The sequence below is a fragment of the Ovis canadensis genome, chromosome 19 (genome assembly GCF_042477335.2).
Source record: "Ovis canadensis isolate MfBH-ARS-UI-01 breed Bighorn chromosome 19, ARS-UI_OviCan_v2, whole genome shotgun sequence".
Classification (NCBI taxonomy): Eukaryota; Metazoa; Chordata; class Mammalia; order Artiodactyla; family Bovidae; genus Ovis; species Ovis canadensis.
In genome coordinates this window covers 63,431,953-63,448,564 of record NC_091263.1, presented here as the reverse complement: position 1 = coordinate 63,448,564, position 16,612 = coordinate 63,431,953, and the positions used below count along the sequence as shown (strand labels likewise).

Sequence of the window (16,612 nt, the reverse complement as noted above, 5' to 3'; positions counted from 1 at the left end):
TCAGTCAGGCCCAAAGCAAAACTGAGGCCCCCACCCCCACCTATGTCAGCCACTCCTGGGCTCAAAGCCAGACATCTCCTGCTGACTCCCCAGCCACGCTGTCCAAGGGTTTCCAAGTATCTCCCCCTACACTAGAGGGCTGGTTTATGAAGCCAAATGTCTCAAAGGTATGAAAGGAGGGCCTCGGTTATACACAGGAAATGGAAAGGCATTCCAATGTCCAGATATGCCTCCAGCAGCAAAAAGTAGGACTGTCCTACTGAACTGACCCATGAGAGAAGCTGCGGGGAGAAGGGAGCGAGGATGAAACGGGGAGAGAGAGGCTAAGTGACTGCAAACTGGTAGCCGCAGCCAGGAAGCAAGCAGACCATCGTGCAGGGAGAACGCGCCTGTGTGCAGGGGAGATCCTGGCCCTCTCCTGGTCCCAAGGCTGGAGGAAACCAATCAGGCCTCCGGGGCAGAAACCCTCAGGTCATCACACCTGGTACAGCCAGAATCCCACACTGCCAGGTAGCAAGGCAGAGCCCAAGGTCAGGGACACAAATGATAAGGAAGAGGGCGGGGCAGGCCGTGGGGTCCTCCACGCAGCCCAGGGAAGTGCCAGGAGGGCGCTATGAGTAGAGCACCTGCTGCCAGTCTGCCCGGAGTTCCCGGAGCAGGCGCCCCTCTGGAGCACTCTGAGAACCAACATCGAGAAGCAGACAACGCCACTGTGCGGTGCCCAGGAGGTGACCGACTCCTTTGCAGGAGTGCTCTCTGAACATGACCTGGCTCCTGTGGGGCCAGTTTTTCGCTCAGTTCACCTCAGGCTGGCTGCAGAGTCCCTACGGTTGCTACCTCCTGCCGTGAGACAGAAAAACCTGCTCTCCACACCACGAACACCTGAACCGAGACACCCTGGGTGGGAAATCAAGGCTTCCGATAAAGCTCAAGCATCAAAGGCAGTTTTTGTTTTTTAAACTGCTCTAATTTTAGACTTAGAGAAAAGTTGCAAAAAATAGTACAGAAAATTTCCATATATCCCTCCCCCAGTGTTAACATCTTACATAATCATTAGTACAATGGTCACACCAGGAAATGAACACGGAGACAATTCCATTATCCAAACCAAGGAAGGGCTCCACTCAGGCTTCACCAGTTTACCTATTAATATCCTTGAATCCTGACGTTCCAGGACCCTATCCAGCATCTCCCTCCACATTTAGTTTTTTCTCCTTAGTCTCCTGCAATCTGTCCAGTTCCTCAGCTTTCCCTTCTTTTCCATGACATTGACACTTTAGAAAGATTACTGGTTAGTTACGTTGTCAAACACCCCTCAGTTTTGGTCTGTCTGATGTCTTCTCACAGCTGGAACGAGGTTACGCATTTTCGACAAGAGCGCCACAAAAGTCATGTGTATGGCATCACAGGGCTCATGGGGACAGGTCTTCTGTATGAGTGACACTGACCTCGATCAGTGGTGACGCTGACCCCGCTGCCAGGTTTCTCCAGTGCAAAGCTATGTCTTTCCCTGTGCAGGCAGTCAAGGGGGACTGTGGCTTTTTAAAAAGGAACGTGTGGCTGTCACTACGCACTGTGTGTGTCAGCCCAGCTTCTGATGGCTGCAGCTGCCCAGCAGATGAGAGGCATCTAATGAAGATGAGCAGCAGAGCCGACGTCTCTGGAAGACGCCGAAGCTCTCGGTGACAAAGAGGAACAGTAGCAGTTTATTTATAGATCCACTTGAAGACAGCTCATTGTAACTACTGGAGTTGAATGTTTAAAACCTCGGGAACAAAGACTGGCTATTTTAAACTCTCCTTGCACTTGGTTCAATGGAGAGAGAGTTAGAGACACTGATCGTCCCCAGGCACCACTCCCACCATTCGGTAATTCATATTTTGCGCAGCTCCTCAGGACGTGAGGAAAGCCTGTGAGACAGATAGCCAGGACTGGCCCTGCCTGCCCAGCAGGGGCTGTGGGCCTCCAATGAGCCAAAGCCCTCACCCTGGTGCTGCCTAGGGAGGAGCCATGGGAGGCGGCCTCCTCCCAACCTGGGGTCTCACAGCCCCCCTTTCCTGGAAAATGAAGTTGCACACAGCTGTTGTGAATCAAGGGTACAGCACCTCTCCACCTCCCTCCCCCTGCAGGCTGCGAAGGGGGACAGCGCACCCCAGTGGACGCCTGCCCTAGGACAGCTGGCGGTGGCAGGCCCACCTGATCTGATGCATGGGGGTGGGGGGGGGGCGGGGGGGGGTGGCGCTGGGGACAAGGGCTTCCCAGAGCTCAGAGCACACAACTGTCCATGACAGTGGAGCCCCAAGGCCGGCCTGGCCTGGCCTGGCCCACCTGCAGCTCTGAGCTAGGAGCACTGAGCCTCTCGACGTCCCAGGACCACGCTGGGAGGGAAGATGTGGGGTTTCTCAAAGACTCCCACATCCTTCTTTGAACAAACAGCACAAAACAACATTCTTGACCCAATGAAGAAAAATGTGAATATGCACTAGGCACCTGATATTAAGGAATTATTCATTGTGTTGGATGTGGTAAGAGCTTCAGTTATTTAATCAAAAAGAAGTCTTTACTTAGGGTAAAATAAAATAGCTGGATTAAACAAAAATATTTCAATTCTTTTAAAAACTGTGGGAGGAGACAAAAAACAAGGTTGGCAAAACGCTGGAGTGAGGTAACAGGTACATGGTCGGGTTCACTATATTATATTCTTTGTGTGCTAGCTTAGTAATTTCCACAAAAGGTTTTTTTTTGGAGGTTAAAAAAAAAAAGCTTCCAAGCGACAGGAATGAGTTGTGGAGCCGAAGCCAAGCAAGTGGGACCCCAGGAGGAAGGTGAGGTACAAGATCACTCCCACTCTGGTGTCCTGACACTTTTAAGCACAGGAGGCAAATCTGGCTAAATCTACAAACATCCAGGATAGCCTTTGGCACAGCCATAGAGAAAGCCCCAACTGCACCAATAGCATTCAGTGAACCCTGCAGCAGTGTCCAGAACTTCAAAGAAACTAATTTTAAGATAATCTCCATGGAAACCATCTATTCTGATTTTTTTCCATGGTAACCAATGAGAACATAAACATAAGCATTATTCAACACCCTTATACCACACGGGCCATGCTGCCATCCAATCTGGAAAATATAAGCTGCAAAGGGCTTTTTTCCATTGAAAATGAAAAGGAATGAAATGAAAGGAAGACTAAAACTTTTAGTCCAAACATGCGGATTCTCCCACCCTCCACGACCCACACCACCCCATGCCACCTAACCCTAAGCTGACAAACCAGGCCAACAAGTGGTTTCCTTCCTTTAGCCTGGGACCATCAAACGTGCCAAAAGCCCAGAGCCAGAGCCTGCCTCCAGCCTCACACACTCCACCCATGCTGCCCACAGACAGCAGGCATGTGCCCACTGAACTCAGATTTCCTGTTCCAGAGGCATGCTGGGCACCACGTGGATACAGAGGAAAAAGTTAGGCCTGCAAATAACTGACTGCAGCAGAGAGGGGCTGCTCTCGTAAGCAGTGCTCTGGGTGAGCAGAGCAGGAAGAGTTTGCAGCCTTCCTTCTGGGAAGGCTGCATGGAAGAGGTGCCATCTGGAAAGAGACTGAAAGGATGAACGCAGCTCTGCTGGGGAACAGAGAGGGTGGGGCCGAAGAACCACAGTCAGATATGAGCAACTGAGTCTATCATTTCTTCCATTTTCAGGTTTCTGAGTTTGAAAGCTCCATGGAAAAAGGAAGCAAGGGGGGGAAGGGTGAAAGAAGGCAGGCAGGCTGTGGCTCCAGATGCCAGCAGCCTCAGGTCTTGCCCACCCTCCCTGCTTTGTGTGCATGGCCTCTGCTGGCTTTCTGTGGAGAGGAGGCTTGTCGGCATCGCCTAACCAGGCTGTGGATGCTCATCAGCACTGCCACCAAAATGGCAGCATCATGGCAGCAGCCCCACAGGTGAAACAGAACACCCAAGGCATGGGGACTGTGCCTGCCCGGGACCTTTTAACCTCAGAGCAAAGCGCCACAATGTCAAGGACCCACTGTCCTGGGATTTGGGCTCACATGTGCAACTGTGGGGGCTTCCCAGGTGGCGCTGGCGGTAAAGAACCTGCGTGCCAATACCGGAGACAAAAGAGACGCAGGTTCCATCCCTGCATCAGGAAGATCACTTGGAGGAGGGCATGGCAACCCACTCCTGCATTCTTGCCTGGAGAATCCCATGGACAGAGGGGCCTGGCGGGCTACAGTCCATAGGGTCACAGAGAGTTGGGAACAGCTGAAGCGACTTAGCACACGCATGCAACTGTGCAATCTCCACTGACCCTGAACCCATGCTTTGGCTGCCAGGGGGAAAGGAAACCCAAAATAGCTCTGAGACCCTTGAAAGAGGTAAGAGAGCTCTCTAAGGTGTGAGCGCACGCCCAGGCTCCTGCACCAGGTGTATTCTGACACACTCAGAGCGGGACACAAGGGCATCCAGGCTTTGACTGGACTCCAGAGTCAAGTTCACCCATCTTCATGGCACTGTGACTGTGTTAATGTGCCTTGCCCTGGATTTCGGAGACTACACCCCCGTTGGTTTAGTCATTAATAGGCCTTCCTTCCTAGGAATTGTGCCCTTCTCCTCTGGATAGGGACCTTGTGACACAGACGGGACTTTTTCAGTGGCAGGAAACTACCATCATCCCGCTGAGAGGGCAGCTGGAGAACGGAGCCCAGCTTCTGCCCAGCCCACCACCCCAGCCTCTGGATGTCACAGCTGTCAGGGCCATTCCAGGGCTTGTTCCTGCTCTCGTTATCTGGAGGCACTTCCCCAAAAGGCTCTGCAAAGAAGACCTCCACCTGGGGGTTTAAATGTTGGGCCACAAGCACCAAGGCCATCTCAAGCTGAGGTGGCCCACCAGAGACTCACCCACCAACTTTCCTAAAGGCCCTGCAGGCCCTGGAGGACCAGAGGTGACCTAGGCACCCCCATCTGCAGGGTAAGAGGTGAACACTGAGGACAACGCAGGAGGCAGCTGGCGTGGAGAATGTGGGTTCAAGCACTGATGACTGGACTGACGCAGCGGCACGAGGGGCCAGGACAGGAGCCCACAGAGGATGACGGGCTCAGCAGAAGCTCAGAGGGCTGCCTGGGGTCCCACCCCCCCCCCTAACTGACCGGTAATAAAACTGCCTGCTCAGTTGTCAACAGAGCCCCGCAGGTTTAAAGAGTGCCTTTAGGTCTAAAGAGACCACAGGGCAACACTGGGATTTCTTCTAACATGGCACAAAGACCAGAACCAACTACACCTCTTTCCAAATTGGGCTGAAGGGGCGCCAATTCTCCAGGCGCCTCTCCCAAGTGGTAGAAACTTCCTAAGATGGACAAAGGTTCTCTCCTTCCAGCCATCTCCTTGCCCAGCATGCCAGGGTCTCAATCTATTGGTTTCCAGCAGCATCAGCATCATCAGAAATTTGTTAGAAATGCAAATTCCCTTACTGAATCAGACACTCTAGGGAGGGGACAAGGTGAATTTTAAGCCCTCAGGGAAATTCTGATCCGTACCAAAGTTTGAGAACCACCACAAGAGGCTTGCTGCAGTAAATGTCAAATGTTAAAAGGCTTGTCTCCTCACTACAGGGCCAGGAAGCCAAGTAACTTCTCCCAATGCACTTCCACAAAATCCTTCTCCTGCTTGTGAAAAACAACCTGTCCCTTCTGGGAAGCATAGTAATTATTTAACGTGTGCCTGGCGGCAGCCCTGACCCACCTCCCAGTCAGTCAGTGCAGCCTTTGGAAGGAAAAGGAGGGGGGATCCTGCCTGCTTCCCAGAACTGGACACAGCGGGTCGGAGGGAAGGGTGCTGGCCTCAGGGAGCTCTCTGCTGCGTGTATCGGGATCTCTGGTGCTCCTAGACAGTGCACAGTCATGGCACCCATCAGCCACTGTCCAAAGCAGGGAACTTTCTTTAAAAATTGTAGCTTGGGGACTTCCCTGGTGGTACAGTGGATCAGAATCCACCTGCCATTGCAGGAGACATGGGTTTGATCCCTCATGCAGGAAGATTCCACATGCCACGGAGCCAACTTACAGCCCAGGACACACAGCTACTGAGCCTGCGTGCTGCGAGCCCGTGCTCCACAACCAGAGAAGCCATCGCAATGCAGAGAATGGAGAGTGGCCCCTGCTCTCCACAACCAGAGAAGAGCCCGGGGAACAGCAAAGACCCAGTGAAGCCCAAAACAAGTTAATAATTAGAGTCTGGGGGCTGCCCTGGTGGCTCAGATGGTAAAGAAACCTGTCTGCAGTGTGGGAGATCTGGGTCGATCTCTGGGTAAGGAGGATCCCCTGGAGAAGGGAATGGCAACCCACTCCAGTATTGTTGCCTAGAAAATTCCATAGACAGAGGAGCCTGGTGGGTTACACTCCGTGGAGTTGCAAAGAGTTAGACATGACTACTGGAAAAAGACAGAACAAACACTGAGCTTCTTTATTTCTAGGATCCTCTGGCTTCTCAAGGAAACTAAGAAACCTGGAGCACTTTCTAGGACTTCCACTCAGGTAAAGGTTGGGGAACATGCAATCCCAGTGTGGAGTGAGGCATCTTGTGTGAGGGCCTGTCACCAGAGTCAGCAAAGGCTGCTGCAGCTGCCCCGCCCCACCCCCACCCCACCGGATGGTCTTCTGCAGAGTGAGCTCGCAAAATGGAACATGCCCGAAGGAGTAATGTAGGCCGGTGGGGAGAAATCAGGATACAGAGACTCCAGATGACCTGCCTGAGGTCACAGAAGCAGCCTCAGCCTTGGCTGGGGACAGGACACAGGGGCAGTACTGCCAGCCAAGCTCTTAAAGGGACTCCCAGAGTCAGACGTTTCCAGCATCACCCCCCTCCCCAGCAGGGCTGCCTAAGAATCTTTCCCCGGCACCCATCCTAGTAAGAGTGCTGTACTCACCCCAGGAAGCGCCTGGCCAGCCAGGTCTCTGGTTGTCCTATACGGTGCCCAGCCCATCTCAGGTGATCTGGAGATGCCTCTCAGAAGAGGAACCTTGGGGTCTTAGAGTGGGTGATAACAGGGATGGGCAGTGGGAAGTCAACTTTCCCCGAGGGTGACGGGCATGCAGACACCAGAGGCCCCAGGGGAACTGCCAGGGGTGAACAAGCACATACACACAAGAGAGACAGAGGGCTGTGTTTCCGAGTCACCAGTCTGTCCTGCGCAGGGCTCGGCTATCTGGCCTGGAGGCTGAGGAAGACAGGATGCTTTTGCCCCTTTAAGAAATGGGGAAAATACCTCTTGTTTGTTTCCAATTAAGAGTCTCTCAATTTTCCTAACAGAAAGGCTGAGACCTAGGGACACAGGCTTCAACCGGCCTGGGTTGCTCATCAGCAGGTGCCCTTAGGGCTCAGGTTTCTCCTCTGTGCAGCACCAGGGGTGGGAACGAATTATGCCGCAGGAGTCACACAGAGATGGCCTATCCACTAAGTCCCAGGAAACATGAAAACAAAGTCCAGACCCTGCCAGGCCCAACAATGGCCAAACCAGGCAAGCAGGCGCTGGGAGGGTCGGGGAGGCTCTGCTTTCCTGTGCCTCTCACCGGGCTCTCGATGCCCGTGTGCCTGGCACTCTCTGACTGCTTGAGGATCAGAGATTGGGCACTTTCAGGGTGGCATGGCCTTAGACAACTGCTTGAGGATCTGCTGCCAAGAACCCCCTTTAATAGCTTGAAATTCTGAGCCAGAATTGGCCTCAAGTAGAGAAAGGAGAGGCTCTTCTCTAAGACATATAAACTTGGGGTGCGCATCTGCTCTAACTACTCACAATGCCCCATCTACAGATCCATACTTCTCTTCACTATGAAAAGCGAATGCTGACCACAAATGTGTGTTCTCACCAAGAGACCCAAGTCTCCCACCTTCCCGAGCAAGAACGCAAATCTACGAGACAGGTGGAGATGGCTCCCTTCCCTACCTTGATCTGATGACTCCTCAGGCCAGGGCCCTGCGTGAGAACCCAGATCTTGAGCAAACGCCACCCAGGACTCCCAGATCCTCAGCATGGGACAAGATCCAGTGCCAGGGCTCTCTGGGCCAGGAATCAGGGCCCAAAAACCCTTAAGTCAAGCCCAGTCTGCAAACAAAAACTGTGGGAACTAAAGTAGGGGTACAGGGGGTGTCAGGGGCTCCATGGACCAAAGGAACTAAGAAGAAGAAATGGACCACCCTGAGTGAAGGCTGAGGCCTTGGACAGACAGCCTCGGCTAACCTGGCCTCCTCTTCCTGGGGACAGAAGAGGAGGGCTAAGGTTCGGGGGGTCCTAGGCACTGTGCCCCAAGGAGTTGTGGGGGCAAGGGGGAAAGGAGGGCTGCTTCCTCCCAGCTCATAGATTTGCTTTCATGTGTGGGAGCAGAGAGGACTCAGGCTACTCATCAGGATGTATAACTGACACCTGCAAGAGTCTGGAAGCCACACCAGCCCTCACAAGGACAGCCTGCTGAGCAGAGTCAACCTCCAAGATGACCTGGTCAGAAGCGCCCCGGGCCCTGGCTTGCTGTCCCTCATCACAGCAGGGGCAGGGGGCTTGTCTAGTTCTGTCAGACAGAGGAAGGAAAAGGAACATTCTAAAAATAGAAAAAAGGAAAACAAAATTTAAAAATAGAGCTTGGTGAGCACTTGCCATGTGCTAGGCATGGTTTCAAGTGCCTGCTCGATGGGTAACACCTCATGCGATCTCACAGAGGAGGAGGAGTTCGCATCTTCCCGCCTGAGCTGAGTGGAGAAAAGCCCTTGGCCCGAGACCTCAAGGTTCTCTCAACTGGAGGGCAGCCAGCTCAGAGAACTCAGGAAGTGGTTTTCTAGTTTTACTGAATTACCTAGAATTTGGCCTTCTTAACCTCCCGCCCCACCCAGCACAACCTTCCTTCCTAATTGCACAACAGGCTCTCAGATGTTTGGAGGAAGGCAAGAGTAAGATTGTTATCAGAATAAATGCATCTTTGCTATGAAGAACGATTTTAGGATGCTTCTGTGGTTGAGGCAGAAGTCAGCTACAGTGGCTGGGACTTGGAGAGCAGGTGCCAAATCCAAGGTCGGCCAAGACACAGTGGTCAACAGCCACAGGGACTGAGCAGAAAACACAGGAGGGAGTGAGAACCCTGAGAGTGAGTGAGAGAGGGCAAGGCAGCCAGGGCTGGGGTAGGAAACAAAGCTCGATACAGTCCCCCAACGACGCCAGTAAAGCCCCTGCCCCAGACAGCGTGCGGGGACCCCACAGGCCCCTCTGGAGGCATTCACCTGCCTGAAACCTCCCAACCTTCTTCCACCACGCAGCACGCCACAGGGCAGAACGTGGTGTTTCCTGCCCATCCTCAGCCCAGGGCACGGGCTGTAGTCCTGCCTCTGCAGGCTTCCAAGAAGAGAAAGCTCTTTAGCCACAGTACCGAGATCCCTTTTCATCACAACTCAGCCAAGAATAGAGGGAAAATGGAACCCATTCTTCTCATTCTGAAGGGCTGGGAAATGGCTTTTGCTTTTCAACATGAAATGTGTCTAAAAATAAGCTGTGAATTTCAACCAGAGGTTGAAAATAGCTCCGGCACTGAACAGAGCTCTGTTCACAGTGGGCTCAAGGATGGCCTTCATTCCAAGAGCAAGCGCTGAAGCCACTGCCAGAGCAGGGGTCCAGGCCAGGGGCTGTCACAGGACCACAGGGCCGCCCCTGCCATGGTCTGCCCCTCTGGCTTTAGACTGCCAAACTCTAACAGGCATGTGGTCCAGAATTCAAGATCCAGCACCTGGCCCAATGCGCTTCTAACATCCCCAAATGCCCAGGGGTGACTCATGTGGCATTTGAATCTGAGACCCAGAGTGTAAACAGGGCTGGGGGGAGAAGGGGGGAGGTGGACATCAGGATCAAGAGCTCCCTGGCACGGCGGTGGTGCTCAAGGCTCTCTGGGAAGCCAAGCCACCAAATCCTCACCAGGCACTACACCTCAGAGCCAGGGAAAGCCTGCAGGCAGGAAGGGCAAGAACACACTTTAAGTGTAGTAAGGAAAATCAAACTGTTAAAGGTCTTTTTCTGCTGTTTACCATCACCCCTGGAGATTCCAAAGTTTGATAAGCCAAACATTTCTACAAAATGGGCTTGTGTTAGAAAGCCAGACTAAGAGACCTGGGCCACAGTTGCTTGGTTGGGGGAGAGCCCAGATCTGGCCCATCAAGCAGGATCACAGGCTCCAGAGTTAGTGGCATCCCCAAGCCCCTCCCACCCCCAGCCAGCCCTGCTGCAGAAGCCCCTCTTCTGGGCTCACTCCCAAGGCGGAGTCACTGTAGTGACTCTCAACCAGGAGCAGCGCTGCTCCCCACGGGACACCTGGCAGTGTCTGAAGACATTTCTGACCATTACAACTAGGGGTGGGGGGTGCTACAGGCAAGCCAGTGGGATGCTCCTAAACATCCTACAATGCACAGACAGCCCCCACAGTGAAGATTCATCTGGCCCAAGGGATCAACAGCACCAAGGCAGAGAACCCCTGCATTGCTGGAAGAATGGTATGTGGACAGAGTTAGAGGGGTGGGGGGTGCCTGAGGAGCTGAGACACCCTGGTTGGCCACAGAATCAATTACCAGCACTACCTCAGCGCCTGGGAAGCCCATGGGCCAGAAAGGAAGACTACACTTGTCAGCCTGCCTCCTCACCTCAGGGGAAAACCTAGCCACTGAGCTGCACTATACCAACTAACTCACCTCAGTTTGGGAAGATGAAAAAATTCTGTGTACAGTGGTGGTGATGGTTGCCCAACAGTGTGAATGTCCTTAATGCCACTCAACTGTACACTTAAAAATAAGCACAATGGGGGCTTCCCTGGTGACTCAGTGGTAAAGAATTTGCCTGTTAGTGCGGCGAACACAGGTTCGATCCCTAGGTCTGGAAGATCCCACATGCCACGGGACAATTAAGCCTATGCACCACAGCTACTGAGCCTGGGCTCGAGAGTCCAGGGGCCATAACTAGTGAAGCCCGCGAGCCTACAGCCTGTGCTGCACAACAAGAGAAGTCCCTGCGATGAGAAGGCCACACACCGCAACTAGAGAAAGTCCTCCAGAAGTGAGAGAGGCCCTATATAGCCCCCAAAATGAAGAAATCTTAAAAAAAAAAAAAAAAGAAAAAGGCAAAATGGTCCACACGCCACAATGAAGATCAAAGATCCTGCATGCTGTAAGATCCAGCACAGACAAATAAATATACATACACATACTTTTTTTAAAAATAGGCAAAATGATGAATTTTATGTTACATATATAAAACAAACCAAACAAACCCCTCAGCTCTCCTCTTTGGCCTGGGAGTCCTGAGGCCAGAGCTGCCACTGAAAGTGCACGCTGTGGTGTGTGCGTGTGGGCGTGGTATCCCTGGAGGAGGACCTACACGCCAACTCAAGAGTCTCAAAGGGGCCTGTAACAAACGGGGAGAAGAGCCTGAAACAATGACTTTAGGATTAAAAAGTCACATCACTTTCTGGGTTAGCAGAAGTCACCTACATCAGACATGGGGTCTTGGGAGCCTGCCTGTAGGGGTATTCGGGTCCCACTATGGAAATGGAGGTTTGAGAAGAGTGAGTGTTTTTGGACCACGGAGCCAGGGTGCAGACTCTAGATCCCACACCCCTTTCCTGATTTGAGCCCCACGGGGTAATGCCCACTGGGCAGAGAGCTTGAGGCTAGTTCAGGAACAAATGTTTTTTCTGAGGCCTGCTAATGGTTCGGCCAGACCCTACCCTGCCTTGTCCTGCTGGCTTTCCCAGCCCACACCCTCCATCCTAGATGACTAGGCCCTGCAGCTATGGGAAGCAAGGGTGCCCCATACCCTGTCTCTGGCCCAGACTTAAGGGACATGGGGCAGCTGTCTAAGTTACTTTCCCAAAAGCTACCAGAAAAGGACCAAGGGATTCTCCCCTTGCTGCTGATTACTAACCATTCCCAAGAGACAGATAGCAGACCCCTCTCCTGGGATGGGGAAGAGCTTCCAGCCAGCGCTCTACCACCTGCAGTTTCTAGCTTAGTCAGCCCTGCTTGGGGGGGCCAGCATGGTGGGCTCCCAGGACTATACACTGCGGCAGGCGACTACGCCCCAGGTGTCTCAACCATGAACGAGAACACTCACTCAGAGCACTCATCATGACGAGGTCAGGAATAGACAGGGCACTACACGTCAAGGCCTCAACAGGGTGTGGTTCACCATAAATATCCAAGAGACAGGAAGCTGTAGAGGAGGTGGGCATGGACCCCAAGGGATCCCAACCCCACCGGAAAAACCCCCAGTCCAGACAATGCTTTTATAGGTGGAAGATGAAATAGCGGCAAGCAGACCACTGGGCAACCCAGTCACCATTCTCCCAACAAAACCAAAAGCTGAGAACTGGACGCTCCTTTAGCAAATGCGGAGGGAGAACAAAACCTCTGGGCCAAGGGCAACTCTTGGAAGAAAAGCTTTAAACCCCAACCTGGCGTGTTCCTAGAGGGAGTCCCACACATAGGATGGGCCATGGGCAGGGTGGGGCCCTCTGCTGGAGCCAAAGAAAGCCCTGGGATGGATTTAGAGGCTTCCTGGTTCTATTCTGGGCCAACCTTGACTCGCTAGGGGCCTTGGGCAAGCCGCTTCCTGTTGTTCAGGCCAGCTTCTGCATGTGGGAGAGGCCAAGCTGCCACTAAGGTCCAGGCAGGAGAGATTTAAGCAGCCTGCACCAGAGCTTACAGTCCGCGTGGCTCCACCTCCTTGGATCACTGTTTATTTCAGCCAAAGCTGAAAATTACCTTCTTCAAAGCATGAGACCATATCGGTTATCTTTTTCACCCCAAATATTTGTCCAAAAAGTATTGTAACTATTGAATATTTTAAATTCAGGAACACTGAAAGCCCTTTTACCAACAAAGGTACTAAAAATGGTTTGTGACTGAGGAACTTCCTTTCCATGGTTTATAATAAAAAGGAAGTGAGAACAGGGCTGGGGCCCTTCCCATTCGTCCTAGCTGTGGCTTCAGGCCCTGCACCCTCTAGGAATCTGACAGTGCGCCCAAGGCTCGGCACCAGAGAGGTCCTTCCTCTCCTTAGGCCTCAATCAGCTAGTGGCCTGAACCACAGAAACAATCCCCCAGCAGACGACACGGGGCCTAGGCATCCGGCAGTCTACGCTGACAGCCTCCTCACATCTTGTTTGTTCACTCCGGATTTGAAACAAAGCACCATAACCGCCTAAGAAGTTTCTGGTAAATCACGACATCTTACCAGGGTCTCTTTCCTGGAGTCTGCCTAAGCCTGCAGCGCCCCCACTGTCCCTGAGCCCAGTGCTGTTGACCATGACCCAGTCCACCAGCCACAGGGCTCAGTCAGGATAACGCCTGTCAGGCTACTTACCAGAGTCCCAGAAGAGCTGGCCCGCGTGGCCGGGGGCCTCTGCTTTCTTAGCACTTCTCCATAATCGACGACGTCAAAGTTACTCTTCCAAACCATCACCTGTCGAGACCGACAAGCGCATAGAATCAGGAGGAGAAATACCCCTTACCTATCCTTCACGGAGAAAATGGGCCCAGAGGCTACCGCCAAAGTTCTGGGCCAATGGTGGGACTGTGGTCCCCACCTGGCACCCCACTCATCTCTGGACCTGCCCCACCTCCCTGGAGAGCAGACTTTTTGAACAGGCCCCGAGAGGATCGGGCGCTCCATCAGGGTGGAGAGTCGCCATCACCACTGGGCCTCCGCACTGGCCACTCCCTGTGCCTGGGGCGTCCCAGGTCCAGGCTCTGTATACCTAGCACATCAGGCTAAATGTCTGCCCTAACACCACCTTCTAAGAGAGGCCTTCCCTGGCCCTCTTGCTAGTTTTGATCATAGCTCTCTATTTCCTTCAAGGCATCACTCAGTAGTTGTTTAAATCTCTGTCCGCTTTCCCATGTTTATCACCTATCTCCCCACCAAAACAGAAGTTCTTCACAGTGGCAGCCTGGCCAGCCTCGCTGTGAGAAGTGGTTCAGATACAGACTCCAGGCCACACCCCCAGGGTTAAGATCCTGGCTACAGCCCTTAGTGTGTGGCGCTAGGCAAGGGACTCAATCTCTCTGTGCCCTGGTTTCTGCATCTGTGAAATGGGGATGAATGGTAGTTCCCACCTCACAGGGCTGCTGTAAAACTCAGACACTGGCCCCAGGGAGAAGTCTGGCCCCAGAGAGAAGTGGTTAACACATCCATTATTCTACATCCCACTGGGAGGATCTTCATGCCCTGAGGTTCCTCTTACAAAAGCTGCGTAAGAGTGCTCCCTGCTGGAGGGTGTCAGCACTCCTCCAGGGCCACTTCCAGGATGGCAGGAGTTGTGAATCGTGTACAGCAGTCAACTGAGGCCACAGAAAAACTGCCAGATCCACGTAAGATGGAAACTCAACGTCTCCTGATGCTTCCCCCATCAGGATGCAGCCACAAGCCTGGTTCTGCGGGAAGCTGCTCACCACCCACAGAGCAGCACTGTTCATCAGCCCCAGCTGATGGGGATCCAGGGTCTCTCATTGGTCCCCTTTACAAAATGAACGGCGGCACTCACCCCCTTGTTTATAAGGTTCTGGGCAATGCACCAGTCTAACTGTTGAATAATCCTGAGCAGAGGAATGGCTCCCACGAATGTGGAGAGAGAATGTCAAAGGCCATTCCTAAAAGGCTCTCAGAGCACACAATAAGAAGGCAGCTGGGGAGCTGAGAGCAGGAGCTGCCGAAGGAGGGCTCAGGGTGGGGACCCTACTTCCTACCAGGGTGTCTCTTGTGCCTTTACCAGGACTTTACTTATGGTGTGGATTTATTAGTCTCCCTAGTCTTCTAAGCAATGAGCCAGGACTCCACACCCAGGGAAGGCTCAGGAATCTCCTTGGTCTTCCTCCTGCCTTGTCTGGTCAGCACAGGAACTGGTGCTGGTGTGGGAAGACACCTGCCATCTCGTAGCTCTGCTGTGCCTCCAACCACCCTCTGCTTTACTGACACACTGAACAGAAATCAGCTAGGGCTGGAGCTCACTGGGAAGCCAGTGGGACTGTCCTGGGTGAAGCCAGGAGAGCTGTAAGGCTCAGAGCAGGAGGATGGACATTTTGGGCAACCTACCAGGTCACACTGCCTCAGAACAGCCACTCTTTCCTCCCCAGGTCTGGGAAGTATGGTTTTCTGGCCAAGCAGCACTGCACCAGAACCCGGAGAAAGATTTCCAGTGGGAGGCCTACCAGGCCCCAGACTTCGGGCCAGACCCCAGGGACATGGTGGCAAGGCAGGACAGGACCTCCTCACACATGTTCTAGCTCTGCAGTCGTGGAGCTGGAAAATGCCGTCCCTCAGACAGCACACGAGCAGGCCAGGGAGCAATGGCCGGCAGACAGTGGAGCACAGCCTCCAGCCATGTCCTAGCTCTGACTCAAGCTTCCTCACCCACAGAACGGCTGAAGAAGGTCCCCCGGGGCTGCCCCGAGGGCTCAGTGAGGGGTCACACTCTTGCCGTGTTGCCCACATTACCAGGTCCATGGTAAGCATCCAATAATTACCTAATTATTCCCCTAGAAACAGGAAAAAGAAGTTCCTAAAAAACTCTGGGGACTTCCCCAGTGGTCTACTGGTTACGTCTCCATGCTTCCAATGCAGCAGGCACTGGTGTGATGCCTGGTCAAGAAACTAGATCCCATATGCCTCATGGCCAAAAAGAAACGGGAACAAAACGCCCTCTACTTCACCTTTCTCATGGCAGCACTAACGCAGACCCCTCCCAGCCCACACTGGTTTGAGCAGCAGGAGTTCTGCGACGCTGCCATGGTGGGCGCCTGCAGCACACCGGCTCTGGGGCAGCAGGGTGCTGCTCTGAGCACCCTACCCCAGGATCCAGCCTCCGAGGCTGCTGAAAGTCCCCAAGGAAGCTGGTGAAACCCAGCCCCCCCACCCCTGTGGCACTTCAGCCCGCTGTCTGTTCTCCTCAGTATCCACTGGGATCCCTCGGACCATTCTTTACTTACTTGTTCATCTGAACCGCCCGAAGCAAAATACTCCCCCGTTCTTGAAAAGGCAACCGTGGTGGCTGGACCCTGTGAGAACAAGCCAAAAAGAACAAGCACCAAAGGTCACTCTAGATCCTCAACGCACTGGAAGAAATCAGAGCCTCACGAGTGATAGCGACAGCAGGCCTCAGGGCTGAGCACCTCCCCCAGCGCGTGTCCCCCCAACCGTGGGCGGAGGAGCCGGCAGGGGCCGATGCACGAGCACGGCCGCTGAGGCTCCGGCCCGGGCACCACTGACGACGGCGGCCGTGAGGCCAAGGCCAGGATGCGCGAGACCGTCGGTGCTGACAGCCTTGCTAGGCCGACACCACTGTCCTCAGCTTCCAGGGGGAAGCCAGAGGTCAGAGAGGTGCACTGACTTCTGCAGGCCCAGCACTGGGGCCAGAACTTGGTCCCTTTGACCAGACCATGCCCCACCTCGTGTCCCTCTAATGAGTGCGTCACTTTCCTCACGCTGGGGCCCTGGGAGGAGACCTGACCCTCTGGCTTCTCAGATGCTGGAGGTCCTCACAACTGTCCAAAGGATGATGCCAAGCCCATCCCTGGCCGCACCCTGAGGGCCAGTGAGCACA

At 53.6% G+C, this 16,612-nt stretch overlaps 1 protein-coding gene across 8 annotated transcripts in view; it reads right to left on the bottom strand.

Moving 5' to 3' along the window:
- The window catches only part of POC1A (POC1 centriolar protein A), a 120,149-nt gene that overhangs the window by 28,097 nt on the left and 75,440 nt on the right, over positions 1-16,612 (bottom strand). For all 8 annotated transcript variants that reach the window (XM_069561444.1, XM_069561445.1, XM_069561449.1 and 5 more), the window contains 2 exons: positions 15,999-16,067; positions 13,378-13,476 (listed from right to left, as the gene is read on the bottom strand). In XM_069561444.1, the coding sequence (XP_069417545.1) occupies positions 13,378-13,476; positions 15,999-16,067 (168 nt within the window). The remainder of the gene's footprint in view (positions 1-13,377; positions 13,477-15,998; positions 16,068-16,612) is intronic.